The sequence below is a fragment of the Acomys minous genome (assembly GCF_964271855.1).
Source record: "Acomys minous genome assembly, chromosome: 10".
NCBI classification, from domain to species: Eukaryota; Metazoa; Chordata; class Mammalia; order Rodentia; family Muridae; genus Acomys; species Acomys minous.
Window position 1 is genome coordinate 26903572 of NC_140491.1, and position 14414 is coordinate 26917985.

The window sequence follows — 14414 nt, forward strand, 5'->3', positions numbered from 1 at the left end:
CTTGTTTCTAGTTCTTTACAAAAAGGTTTGTTTGTCTTCTGTATCTTACTCTGTTTACACACAACTTGCCTTAGACAAAACAGGCAATATTTGAGAAAGTTTCCATCAACTCTTAAGACTCCTTAGAACCAGTAAACCTATTATCCATGTTGGATGAATTAAAGATTTCTAGCATTTATGGGTTTTTTGTTTTGTTTTTCTTTCTAGCCTGCCTATCAGAATCTGAGGCAGAGAGTTGACAACTTTGTTGCAAACCACTTGGCAACTCACACTTGGAGTCCACACCTCAACAAGAACCAATTAAGAAACAATATCCGACAGCAAGTCCTGAAGTAAGTCTGAGTTAGAGCCCACGGGCTCAGGTTAAAATGCTGCAATTTATTTTGCCTGAAAGCAAACCGAAATACATTTTCCTGGTGTTGGCAGTTTGGGAAGTTTGATGTGACTTAGTCCAGTATAATTTTGGAGTATTGCCTCATCATTTCATATTTCTCCTTTAAATTTTAACTCTTTTCCTATAGACTTATAGCAATATTTAAGTATTCAGGAAAAGAAATAGCCTGCCTTAAAGAACATCTGTCCAAAATCTCTATGTAAATAGTAATAGATGCAAATGCTATAATGTCCTAATACAGTTATATTCATGACTATTTTCTTGTTTAACAAATAAAACATAACAGAGCTCTGAAATTAAAAGAGAAATCCCTTGATTATAGTATATTGTATATCTAATATATATGTATAATAGTATATAGCCAAAAATCCAGTGATTTTTGCATTGGCATAAGAAACAAAGAATAAAAATTTCAATATTTAGAAAAGTCAGTAATATTTACTTTTTTAAAAGTACAAACTTGATTTATAATCTTCTACTTGTTTTTGAATATAAATATTTGCTAAGACAAAAAGACTTTCTATTCCAGTTGTTTAAAGAGTGCCTATTCTTCCTGCTTTGACATATTTACAGTCGAGAATATTTATAAAATATGGCTTTAAACAGGTGAGCTATCTAACTCAAGCCTATGTAGTGTGATAGTTCCAAGCCACAAGAGACTCAGAATAAAAATTCACTAAAAAGTTCATTTGACCCCGGGTCATACTAGAAACAGGGAGCTGGGAGCGTAGACTGTGTCTCCCTGTGCATACGAAAAGGAAATAGCACTAGCTTTGTTGTCTGTGTTTTAAAAGCTGTTTGAGAACCTATGAAAGAGTCCAGGTAAGATCAGAAGATGCCATCAGAAGGCTGCTTATAAGACCTGTTGGTAGAAAGTCAAAGCTGTTTCCTGAACAGAAGATACTAGAAGGAGTCTATTGAGTGACAGGTCAAGAAGGCTCCCCATTTCCACGAAGGCCTTCAGTGGAGCAGTAAGCGGAGCAGCACAGGACTGAGAGCTGGGGTGGCTGGGTGTGCAGCGCTGCTGCTGACACAGGGCCCTTTCAACACTTCCTAGTGCAGCCTTCTCACAGACGATTGCGTTGCTTCCTTACCTTCCTATGTAGAAGGCTCTTGCATCCTTTGTGGGAGGAGGGTGTCTTTGTTTTTGCAATGCTGGTGCTGATCCAGTCCATGGGATCCTACAAATCTTGCTCTGTTTTATATCCCATGGTGAGAGTCTCAAGCAGAAGACCAGTGTTCTGGAGATTTTTATTTATACTTTAGTGTGCAAAGTCTCCAAGATGAGAAGGCTTTATTTGGTTTTAGGTGAGGGAAATGTGAAAATCAATCATGTACAATCCTAGTACGAATAAAAGATATTATGCCAAGTTTTATGCCTGATAAAAGGTAAGGAAGTCAATGATTGTGGCAGTGGTGAGTGAACACTGGTGCCATCTCCTATAAGCAGCGAGCTGCCTTCCTCCAGACTAGAGGCCTGGAAGGGAAACAGCTGTGTTCTGTAACTTACCAGCCACTCTTCTTGAGACATCTGTATGTTTCCCCTTATCCTGTGGGTATGGAGGTCAAAGAAGAACTTCCGGAGTAAGTTCTCTTCTTCTACTGTGGAATCCAGGGATTAAACTTGGGTCATTGGACTGTACTGCAAGAGCTTTTAACCACTGAGACATCTCACTTGCCCCATTTGCAAAGGTTTATGTCAATAATAGTATCATATTGAAGTTTTCCTTAAAGAAGGATGTTGTTTGGGTTGGGTTGGGTTTAAGTTGTTTTGGGTGTTTTTGTTTATGTTTTGTTTGTTTTGTTTTGTTTTGGAGGGGGTTGCTTTTTTTTCTTGAGACAGGGTCTCACTCTGTAACTCTAGCTGTCCTGGTACTCACTCTGTAGACCAGGCTGAACTCACAAAAACTTGCAAAAAACCACCTGTGCTCAGATTAAAGGCATGCACCACTATACCTGGCTTAAAGAAGGATTCTTTAGTTGTATGCAAACTAATACTGTATGGATGGACTATCCCTGTAAATAACTGTAATCTCAAGCAGGTTTCACACACTTGAGAAAATACTCCTTTGATTGACTTAGGTTAAGCCATAGCAGCTGTCATTTCTTTTTTTTTTTTTTCCACTTTTTTTTTCATTAATTAATTCTTGTTACATCTCAATGGTTATCCCATCCCTTGTATCCTCCCATTCTTCCCTCCCTCCCATTTTCCCCTTACTCCCCTCCCCTATGACTGTGCTTGAGGGGACCTCCTCCCCCTTTATATGCTCATAGGGTATCAAGTCTCTTCTTGGTAAGCAGCTGTCATTTCTGTAGAACAAATGGCCTACCATCAGCAATTTAAAATGGATCAATTTAGTTGCTTATTTTTTTATTTAGGAGGAAGGGAAATTTTATTTTATTTATGTATTTATTTGCACTGCAGAATCTGAAAATGCTGGATAGCTTTCAGTAATGATCTTGAAAGAATTTTAAAAAGAAAGAAGTGATTTAGTTTCACTTATCTATTTATTTTTCAGTACTAGGGGTTGAATTTAGGTTTTCATATATGCAAAAATAAGCACTCTATCACTGAGTTACTTTTTAAAATTAGGTTCTCAGTATGTAGCCATGGCTCTCATATTCTATGTGTAGTTAGGCTGGTCTTGAACAGGAGTGCTGGAATTACAGGTATCTATCACCTTGCCTGGCTTCAGCTCTTTTTGTTTTGTTTTTATTTTAAGAATAGGTCTCCAAGCCAGGAATGGTAGGGCATGCCTGTAATACCAGCACTTGGAGGAGCAGAGGCAGGTAGATCTCTGTGAGTTTGAGGCCAGCCTGGTCTATAAAACAAGTCCAGGAGAGCCAAGGATACACAGAGAAACCCTTTCTTGGGGAGGGGAAAAAAAAAGAGGTCTCCAAATTTGCCTGGGATGGTCTTGAACTCTTACTTGAAATTTCACTGTTGCTCAGGCAGGTTGTAAACTTGTAGTTTCTCCTGCCTCGGTCTCCTAAGTAGCTGGTAATATAGACATGAACTACCAGGGCTTCAGGTAAGTGATGTTAACCAGGGATGCATCTGTTGTTAGATTTGACTTTACCTGTGACCTAGGGCTGACATGCTCCTCTCTGAAGAGGCAGCTAGGGACCACCCCAAGTAACTCTGGACTCCATTTTACATGAAATCAGAGTTGACCTCCATGGAAAGGAAGATTACATTTAAGAACAGAAGCCAAAATACTGGGAAACAGAGAAGGCAACTAAAGCAGTATTTTCGGGTCCAGTAGGTTTTATTCTTTAGTTTTATGCCTTTGTACTTATGCCTTACAGGAAGAATTTTTCGTGATTCTTTATTTCTGCTACATTTGCAATCACCTTTAAATGGGACAAAAACAAAACAAAACAAAACAAAAAACCCTTAGAAGTACAGCAGTGTTTTCAGGATTTGCATCCTGTTGTTTAATCTTGAACTTTAAAAAGCAGATAACCTACTTTGTTGCATGTCAGCTCATTTTTCTTTATGTCCCACATAAGTAGAAGTATAGTAGCACATGGTTTCAAAGTGCCTCGGGAATTGGAAATCCAGTCCACCCTCACTTCAGACAGGTGCACTCAGAAAAAGCATTTGACAATGGAAGGACCAACACCTCCTCACCCGTTCTATCCAGAAAGATGGAGCCCCAAGAAGGTGGAGGTGACTAGTGCCTCAGTCTCCCAACACTGCTCTGGGTACTTTGATTTCTCCTGTGACATTCTAGGAAGAAATGTGTTCTTAAATCTATTTTGCTCAGCTGACATTTTACACAAGTGCCATCGTCACTCCTCTGTCCTCTTATGCTCCTTTGACTTGGAGACTCTTTTCTCCCTTCCTCTTCTATAGACATCAAGACGCAGCTCAGTGTCTTCTCTTTGTGGTGTGTTTCCCAACTTATATTGGACACAGCCAATCATTCCTTACTCTCCTTTTTCCCCACAATACATGGTGTGCTTTACTTGTGTCTGTGTCTCTTAACCAGCACAGGGTGCAGGTTTGGTTTGTAGCTGCGTGGTGGCCAGCATGGTGCCTTTTACGTAGACTACCTCTTGAGTGACTAAATCATCCTGTTTTATATCAGGAAGGCAATAAAAAGAAAGTGAAATATCTTGAGTTTTATTTTTGTTTTCCTTGCTTCTTGTTTATCAATTTGATAAAATTATACTTTGTGTATATTCTTCACTTTAACTGGAAACTCTAAGACTTAACTATTTTTTAAAAAAGAAAGTTTCAGAGACCAGAGATTTACTTTAGGCCTGGAACTCATCTGTCGTGTTCCAGGGATAAAGGTTGAGAGAAGCATCGTCTCCCCCATTCTGTGCTGCTGGAGCTACTTCAAAGCCTTTTCATGTGTTAGCCTTTCTACCAGTGACACGTTGGTGGGCAGTTTACAAATGTTTTTGTAGTATAGCAAACCTAAAACCACTACTGTTTTAAATTCTTGAATAGACGATTGAGGGTTGAGCATATATATAATAGATGCTGTTTTATTTAAAATAATCTATGTAGATAACATAAAATTATTTCTTTACTTTTCTGTGAATTACCATGTTTCAGATCAGGAATGCTGGAGTCTGGTATCGACCGAATTATTTCTCAGGTTGTGGATCCAAAGATCAACCACACGTTTAGACCTCAGGTGGAAAAAGCTGTGCATGAGTTTCTGGCCACATTAAATCACAAAGAGGAAGCAACTGGCAGCACAGCTCCTGACGATGAGAAGCCTGACTCTTCCGTCATTACCCAAGGTGCTTTGCTTTTACTCTTGCAGTTCCTGTGCTCCTCTTGGTCGGATTGCCTAGGGAGAGGTGTTTGGTTTTTTTTTTTTTTTTTTAATGCATTGCTTCATTTGGCTCTGGAGTGAAATTATATGTACTTTCAGTATTGCTCAAATCCCTCAACTGATATGACATTTCTTTTTTGAAATTAATTTTAAAAAGCATTTTAATAATGATGAGTTTGTATGTGTGCATGCTCGCTCTAAGAGAGGATGTAACTGAAATAGTGAAGACATTCTTCGTATAACTGGAATGTTCTCAGATGTATTGGTGCCCTTCCTTTAAGACACTGTGTACTCAGGAGACGGAAATTTCGGAGTGTGTATACCAGCACTGTACCTGAAAGCCTACAGGAACTCGCATTTCTGCATAGCCTATAGCAGTGATGTGTAGTGTGGGTGAAGTAGAAGGTTATGCTTTTTGCATAAATTTATTCCAAATCTTATCTTCTCCTTAAAGGTGCTCCCGCTCCTGGGCCCAGTGCTAATGTAGCGAGTGATGCCATGTCAATCTTGGAAACCATAACTTCTCTTAACCAAGAAGCTAACGCTGCCAGAGCTTCAACAGAAATGTCAAATGCCAAGGCCAGCGAGAGAGTGTCCAGAAAACTCTCCTCTCAGCCAAGCACTGACATCAGCGTAGACAAGGAGAGAGCCTCAGAGGATGGGGCTGAGAGAGAAAAGGCTCCCGCTGATTCCGGAGGGGAGGGCATAGAAACTGCACCCAAGTCAGAAGAACCCAGCGATCTCCCTTGTCCAGTGGAAGAAACTAAAAATCATACAAAGGAGAATAGTAGCTTCCTATTACAAAGTAAGGATGCTCAGCAAGAAAGCACTGACTCAAAAACTAAATCAACAGACAAAGGAGAAAAGAAACTGGACAGTAATGAGAAAGGAGAAAGAAAGAAAGAAAAGAAGGAAAAGACTGAAAAGAAACTTGATCATTCCAAAAGGAGTGAAGATACACAGAAAGCAAAAGATGAGAAACAGGCAAAGGACAAAGATGTGGAGAGCACGAAGCTTCCTTCTGAAAGAGTCAGCAGCAGAGCCAGGGCTACCGAGGGCCTGAAGGAAGGTGCGTGCTCACGTCCGCATGGCTGTCAGGATCAGCATGCTGCTTAGAGGAGGACGGACGGTGTCATGTTTGCCTTCCATGTCAGAACCTGAAAACTTGCAAGACAGTAAACGTAATGAGCTGGGCATGGTGGCACACAGCAGTAACCCCAGCACTGGGCATGCCAATGGCAGGATCCAGGCCAGCCTGAGCTAAATAATTAGGCCTCATTTGGGCTACAGGCAATAAATATTTGTAACTTCTTTACTATCCTGATGTGTCTAGTCACAAAGAAAATTACAGAAAAGCTATGAACTTTATAACTTGTGTTACCATTTATTCACACTGTTCCAAGCAGCTTAGGATGTATTTGCTAATGTTCAAAATATGAGGTGGCAGCAGTAATAATAATAATAATAATAATTAATAATAATAATAATAATACATCAGTAATTTAAAATTTACATTTGTGTTTAGCCTTATGTTACAAATTAATAGTTATTTTTGCAAGTTACTAATTTACCTTTGTATTTTATTAAGATATTTAGGGTTTAGGTTTTGAATCCGTTCTTGTGAGCAACTATTTATTTTGCTTCATTTTCTTCTTGAAGATTACTCTTTGATAGATTCTGATGTGGATGGTCTCACTGATATCACTGTTAGCTCGGTCCACACCAGCGACCTTTCATCCTTTGAAGAAGACACAGAGGAGGAAGTTGTTATGTCTGATAGCATGGAAGAAGGCGAGATTACATCAGACGGTAATGCACTTTTCTCAGTGTCTCTGTGACTTGTGTTCTATCCTAATAGCTGCTTCCTGACTGTGTGGCATACATAGCAAGAGCCTGCTGCCTGTGTTTACAGATTGGCTTCTGTCTGAGCCGAGGGAGGTCTAATTAACCTTGTATGTGCACTAGCCCTCAGCAGGCCTCAGTGCTCCATGGCCAGCTCCATCACCTGAGGCTCTGGCAAGACTGAGAGAAGGCAGTGCACACACAGCTGCTTTTGCTCATGGGTCACTGTGAGGATGGCATTTGGCAGAAGGACAAGCTAGAAGGCCACCCTCACTTCTGCTACCACTTGAAAATTTAGGGGTGCTAAAGAGCACCCTTTGAAAAACTGTTTTCCCAAAAGGGCTAACAGCACACCAAAAGCTGGTATACTAGTCAGGTTTGTTGGCCTGTGCTGAAAAGCCTACCCTTTGGGAGACTACGGCAGGAGACTAACTGTTAGCTGGGGCTATATTGGAAGTTCTAGGCTGTCCTGCTAGTGTGATAGCCTGTCTCAAATAACAACAAATGCTCGTCTACTCAATACGGTTGATCCAGCTAAGGAAGACAGTCAAATTAGAGAAGGGATGGAGTGTGCAGAGTCAACTCCAGAATGTTCCAACAGGAACCCACTGTACGTTCTCTCGAGAATTGTGGGTAACTTTGCTTCTTTCACATCATTTCAATAATTGGGATAAACTATGATCAACCAGAAAAGTTCACTAGAACTTTGGTCTGAAATACTTGCCTGCCCTTGTGTCTCTCGCCCTAAGCAGTCTTGCTACAAGACCCAATTTCCTCAACTTACAGTGACAAATTTATATCAAGTCCACTCACAAGAGTTAACTATTTGTCAAAATATATTGTTTAAAACAACTGATGGGAGGAACAGTAGGCTAAGATGGTTCCAGCACCTTCAACTAATTGGGCTCCTGAGTTAGTAAAACCAAGGTGGAGTAAACAGTAAAGGGAAACTGAGTTTAGAACAGCAGAAATGGTCTACTAACCTCTGAGTGGATGCTTCCCTTCAGATCCTCGTCAGGTAAGGCCTAGCAGCAGTCAGTCTGTGGAGTGTGTGTGTGGCTTCCATGTTGAGCCTGCAAAAGCACACAGCTCCAGGGCCAGAGTGGACTTTAGCTCCGAGCCTGCCCTGCTCTGCCTTTCTTTTCCTTCAGATCAGCTCCGTGCAGCTTTCATCTGTGCTTCTTATTTCTTTTAATAACACAAATGTCTAATTTGTCTTGGTCTGCATCTATATGTAAGGTGAATTGTAATTTTTTTTTAATGTCAGTTTCTTAATTTTCTCATACACACACCCCTTTGACCTTTTACGTATACTTGAAGAATATTGGTGTCTTTTGCTGCATATACGACATGGTGATGCTATTCTAGTTGACAGAAGCATTCACTCTTTATATTGACTTCTTTCCAGATGAAGAGAAAAATAAACAGAATAAACCAAACAAACAAACCAGCGAGTCTACTGATGGAAAATCCAGAAGTGTACGGCATGCTTATGTTCACAAACCGTATCTTTACTCAAAGTACTACAGTGACTCTGATGATGAACTCACAGTGGAACAACGGCGGCAGTCCATCGTAAGTCCAGCTGACCCCTTGCTGAGTTAGCAGTAGTTATTAAACCATTAATACAGCTCCTCATGGTGTGGTGACCTCAACCTTAAAATTATTTTCTTGCTACTTCATAACTGTAATTTTGCTACTGTTATGGCTTGCAATGTAAGTGTTCAGTATGCAGGATATCTGATAGGCAGCCCCTGTGGAAAGGCCAGTCCCCTCACAGCGGTCACAACCCACGGGTTGACATCCTGTGATTTAGCCTGCTATACCAGGTTGACAACATTTGAATAATAGTCTGTGCAAGGTACTAGGATGCACACAGCAGACATAGCCCTGCCCTCAGGGAGCTTGCCGTGGAACTATGTAGAATAGTCACAAAGGTAACCGTCAGGGTCATGTTAGGAAAATGCTTGTATCCACGTAGCTCACTTCACAGAAACATACAGTGTGCACCTAGTATAATATTGAGGGAAACACAGTCCACCAATTCCCTGGGTTTGAGAATGCTTCCAATTATCAAGTACGATCGATTATTGAATGTTTATTAAACAAACTTCATTTGTTTCTTACAATTAGGGGCTTACAAAGTAAGGAATATGAAAATATTTTTAAATTTTTCAAGATTTATAGAAATTATTGTTGAAAAAAATAGTACAAAGTGTGATTGCTAGCTAGCTCCCCTTCCAGCCTTACTTTTTAGAGAGGATACTGGATAAGAGCCATGCACCCACTTGGGATTTTTGAAATTTTGTCTTTGAGCTCTGAGCCAGAAAGGGGTGAATGATTGTGAACTTCCCTAGTTGAAATTCTGCCAGCAGAAAGTCCCAGGGCCTCAGCTCAGGCCCAGGAGTGTAACTGCCAAGTCAGGTTGGCTGTAGAAACTACCTGTCACTTAAATCTGCATTTCAGCAGTTCCTTTAGGAATAACTGAGAAGTTATGAAGACTTTTGGGCATACTTAGGTTTGATATTCATGGTTTTTGTAGGATTGGTTGGTTTTTTTTGTTTTGTTTTATTTTTATTTTGTTTTGTTTTTTAGTCTTTTAGTTGTAACAATTAGCTTGTTAAATCACCTTTTCTCAGAGCAGGCCTTTCCTTCTTCAAACCAATAGCATTCTAAAATAATAATTAAAGGTTTTCCTCCCTGTGCCTTCTGTCATCTGGTAGCTTCCAAATCAGAGCAGTCATACCCATTCTCATCCGCACATAGCCACTGTCTACTTCCTTTTTAAAAAACAGTTGTGTGTATGTTTTGTCTGTGTGCATGTGTGTACCTAGTGCCTGCACAGTTTAGGTGTCAGATCCCCTGAAACTGGAGGTAGTGATGGCTGTTAGCTATCATATGGGTGTTGAGAACAGCCTGGATCCTCTGCAGGAGCAGCAAGTGCTCTTAACCACTGAGCTATCTTTTCAGACTGATTTATGTGTGCTTCTGTATATTCCATTGATGTGTACAAACATCAGAAGAACAAACAAATTAAAAACTTTGTTGGGGGCGGTGGGTGCAATGTGTGGCAGGAGCAACTTTGAATACTTGGGAATCACATCCAAAGCCTCATATTTGCTGGACCAGATCACTGCCTCAGAGATGTACTGTCTTTTTTTTTTTTCTTTCCCCACCCTAACATATGTGAATGCTCATTTCTCAGAGTGTCTTTGCTTTTACCTGATAATCTTCAGGCAATTTTATGGTTTTAGGCTAAAGAAAAAGAAGAGAGAGTTTTAAGAAGACGAATCAATAGAGAGAAACTTGAAGAAAAACGAAAACAGAAAGCAGAAAAGACAAAGTCTTCCAAAGCAAAGAGCCAAGGTATAGCAGATCTTACTGTTACTTGAGAGCATCTTATACACACCATCATTTTCTAGGTAGTCTCATATTGGCTGTGGCATATTCTGTGTAATGAAGTGATCTGTTCCTAAGGGTGGAAGTAATTTATTCTGCAGTAATGGTTGGATGGATTTAGTAGCATTTCTGGTGATGATAGCACAGCTAGCCTATACTTTACATCATCTTTGCTTTTTTTCCTTTCCTGTTACTGCCTCTGATGCTGGGGATTAAACTCAAGATCACGAACTGGCCAAGTTCAAGCTCTGCCCCAGAGCTATGCTACAGCCTTTGTGCTGACTTTTATCTGGCACAGTAAATACAAAAAGTTTTTTCCTAGCAGAAACAGACCCATTCAAAGCTATTTTGTGTTTTATAATGATTATAAAACTTTAATGAAAAGTGAATATAGCACCGTTACAAAACTGTCTTCTGAAATAAAGCTTATTTATTTATTTTCTAGGCAAAAGTAATATGGACTTGGAAGACTCATCAACCAAGACTTTGGAGCCCAAAGCCCCAAGGATTAAAGAAGTCCTTAAAGAACGGAAAGTTTTAGAGAAAAAAGTAGCCTTAAGCAAAAGAAGAAGAAAAGATTCAAGGTACATTTTTATCTTCTGTGTTCTATTTGTTACATGACTGATGTGCTTTCAGAAGAACAGTGTTCATAGACTATCGTAAAAAGTAGCTGGGTGTGATGGTGTCTAACTGGGATCCTAGCACGGGGGAGGCAGAAGCAGTGGGATCTTTGAGTTTGAGGACATCTGGTCTACAAAATGAGTCAGGGCTACACAGAGGAACCCTGTCTTGAAAAACAAATAAAAAGAGTTTTATTTGTTTATGAGTTCCAGGACTGTCAGGGATATAGAGAAAAAAGCCTATCACCTCATTAAAAACAGTTTATTTTACTTAATCTCTGCACTTGTGATGCATTCTGAGTTTCTCTGTTAACAACTATCTTTTGCGCAAAGAAACATCTCTTTTGAGGTCCCAGAACTGCACTAAGCTATGGGTGTAGAAAATAGTCCTGGTACTTTGACCTTGAGCTCAGAGTGATCCTTCTGCCTCGGCCTCTCCACCTCTAGAATTAAAGGTGTGTGCCATCATACCTGGCATTTTTAGAAATAAAAATTTATAGGGCAGTTTGATATACCTTTTCAGCAAAATAATGATAGTATGTTCACCCCTGGGTCCCATAAGGTCCCCAATGATGCCTTTTTGGTCAAATTTACAGTGTCAGCATGTGTTTCTTCTTGTGGATCAGACCTTAATCCACCCAGAACTTGGTTAGTTACGTCCATAGCACCCATGCTGTTATTGATTAGTTACATCCATGACATCCATGCCGTTATTGATTAGTTACGTCCATAGCATCCATGCCATTATTGATTAGTTACATCCATGACATCCATGTCGTTATTGCACCGCTTGCCTGCTGGCCGTTATTGTACCTCACAGGGGCCACATTCTGAAGGACCGTTGGTGACTCCCTCCATCCCCAGGAGCCTGGTTAACACCTTCTGACATTGTAAAATTTAACCATCAGGGGAAAATATTTCAGAGTACTGCCAGCTTGATTTCTCCATGTCCTGTGACCAAGGTGTGTGGTTTCTTTCAGCAGTGGGATCTTACCACCAAGTTATGGTGGCAACCAAGATAAGTAACAATAGCCAGTATTGTTTTGGGAATCTCTGAGACCCCTTCCCAACCAACAAGCTGTGGGGAGGCATCTCACACATGGCATTCAGTTTTTATTCGGCAATCCAGGACTTGTAGGGGAAGCATTATTTTCTTTGTGGCCCAGGGATAGAAGTCAGGCCACCTGGCTTGGCAGGAAACAGCTTTTCCTTATGAGCCATCTTGCTGACCTTGACATTCTTAGTAAAAAAGCAGAAATGATGCACCCATGGCAATGACTTGTACTACAACAGAAAAATGGAAATAAAAAACAACAATCTGTCAGAGAAGAAAAGAGAGAATGTGGTCATAGAATGTCTCACCTTGAATATAGGTATTACTGTGTGTTTATGAAGGCTTTGGAGTTTGTTTTTATCTTCTTCCATTGTATTGATATCCATAGCATTTTAAAGTCACTTTTTAATTAACTTTGTATGAATCTGACAGAAGCTTTAGTTTCTACCCCAGAAAGTATACATATATAAACATAACATTTTCACTGAGTTTCAGAAGTTGAGTTTATGGGCCCCTGGAAACACTTGTAAAAGTATCTTGTCTGGGCCTGCGGCAACTAATGTCATTTCTATTATTTTATTTTATTTTTTTAAGTACAGTATTTTTATTGCTAATTATTGAAGAATTACAAAGGCAAAGAGACTCTTGAACCTAGCTATTATAAGCCAGGTGTGGTGGCACATGTCTTTAATCCCAGCACTTAAAGAGGCAGAGGAAGGTGGATCACTTGAGTTTGAGGCCATCTGTCTACAAAATGAGTCAGGGCTACACAGAGGAACCCTGTCTTGAAAAACAAATAAAAAGAGGAAGAAGAAAAAGAAAGAAAGAAGCTATGAGGTTATGTTAAACCATGGTCTATAGTCTACAGTTTTTACTGTTTTCATTAATTTGCAAGTCTTTTCAAAAATTTCCTTAATTTTTTTTATCTTATGCGTATTGTGTTTGTCTACACACATTTATGTGCATCACATATGTGCAGGAGCCTATGGAGGCCAAGAGATGGTGTTGGATCACTTGGAACTGGAGTTACAAATGGCTGTAAGCTGCCATCTGGGTGCTGGGACCCCAACCCAGGTCCTCTAAAAGGGTAACAGTCCATCACTACTATTTTGTAAATTAATCGTAAACTTCAAGTAGATTTACTCAGAGAAAGGAGTCAATTCTCAGACTTATTTGTATCTTTTTTGTATATCTCTGAGTCAAAAAAGGCCTCCCTGTTCATTGAAAAGATGGTGAGACTTTCAAATGTCTTTGTAGGAATTGTCCTTGTAACATGTTTATCTTTAGCATGAGAAACAGTTCATGCTACACTTGGATTGTGCTCTCTGCTAGCTAAAAGGATGGTTTAAATTTAAGTGGAACCAGCCTCCACAAAGGAAGCGAGTAAAGAAAAGATTTTCTTTCCACTTTCTTTAGAGTCTTAGCTTCAGATTGGAAGTTCATATGCGATTTGCTTTCCTCTCAGGAATGGTGAGGAGAATTCCAGAAAGAAACCGCCGGCTGAGGAGGAATCCAAGGAAGCCCCCAAAACGAGTGAGGTATGTCCCAGCGAAGCCCTTGTCAGTGCCCTTTGTTACATGTGGGACGTGGAGGATTTATCTGCAGTGAGATAGCAAAATATGACCTTTCCTTATTGTACCTTGAAAACCATTCCGCTTAGCATTCTTAAGCCGCATCCCACTTGGCCTGAGTTCCGTGTTTTGATGAGTTGATGCATATGACTTGTGTAGATGTTAGTTCTCTTCCTTACCCATTTCACCTTGTTTCTTTTGTATAGCAATAACAAAATAGTAAGAAGAAAGAGGAAGCTAAAACCCTCCATAATCGGTCTTCTGCTTTATCTCGTTGGTTTCCCATGCACATAGTTTTTTGGAAGGGAAGTACTCTAACAAAAAGGTTTTTTGAGACTTTGTTCATTTGTGCTACTTCATAAGCTTCATAATTATTTAATGATTGGCTAGTGCCATATTGAATGAGTGCCCTCCAATGTACTGAAGTGCCAGCTTGTATCTGGCACTAAGGTTGTGTCCAAAATGTGGTCATTTTAAGTCCCCCGTGTTAGGTTATTTTCTTGGGTCAGATTTTGGCTTTACCTGAATTTAAGTCTTTATTTGTATAAACATATCCATAGTCCTATACCTCCCCCATCATGATGTTTCTGAGGTAGAGACACTAGTAATTTAGTAATTGTTAATAGCCAGTAAATTTCTTTATTTAGAAACTAGAGTTGGGCCTGGAGAGATGTCTCAGAGGTTAAGGGCACTGACTGCTCTTCCAAAGGTCCTTATTTCAATTCCCAGCAACTACAT

General features: G+C 39.9%; 1 protein-coding gene across 4 annotated transcripts in view; it reads left to right on the top strand.

Moving 5' to 3' along the window:
* BOD1L1 (biorientation of chromosomes in cell division 1 like 1) overlaps positions 1–14414 on the top strand; it is a 55607-nt gene that overhangs the window by 6186 nt on the left and 35007 nt on the right. For 3 of the 4 annotated variants that reach the window (XM_084797293.1, XM_084797294.1, XM_084797295.1), the window contains exons 2-9: positions 208–332; positions 4965–5155; positions 5645–6259; positions 6850–6999; positions 8441–8607; positions 10287–10398; positions 10877–11015; positions 13571–13643. In XM_084797293.1, coding sequence (XP_084653419.1) covers positions 208–332; positions 4965–5155; positions 5645–6259; positions 6850–6999; positions 8441–8607; positions 10287–10398; positions 10877–11015; positions 13571–13643 — 1572 coding nt within the window. Of the gene's footprint in view, positions 1–207; positions 333–4964; positions 5156–5644; positions 6260–6849; positions 7000–8440; positions 8608–10286; positions 10399–10876; positions 11016–13061; positions 13193–13570; positions 13644–14414 lie in introns of those variants that run through there. The other variant, XM_084797296.1, reaches the window with a different exon arrangement.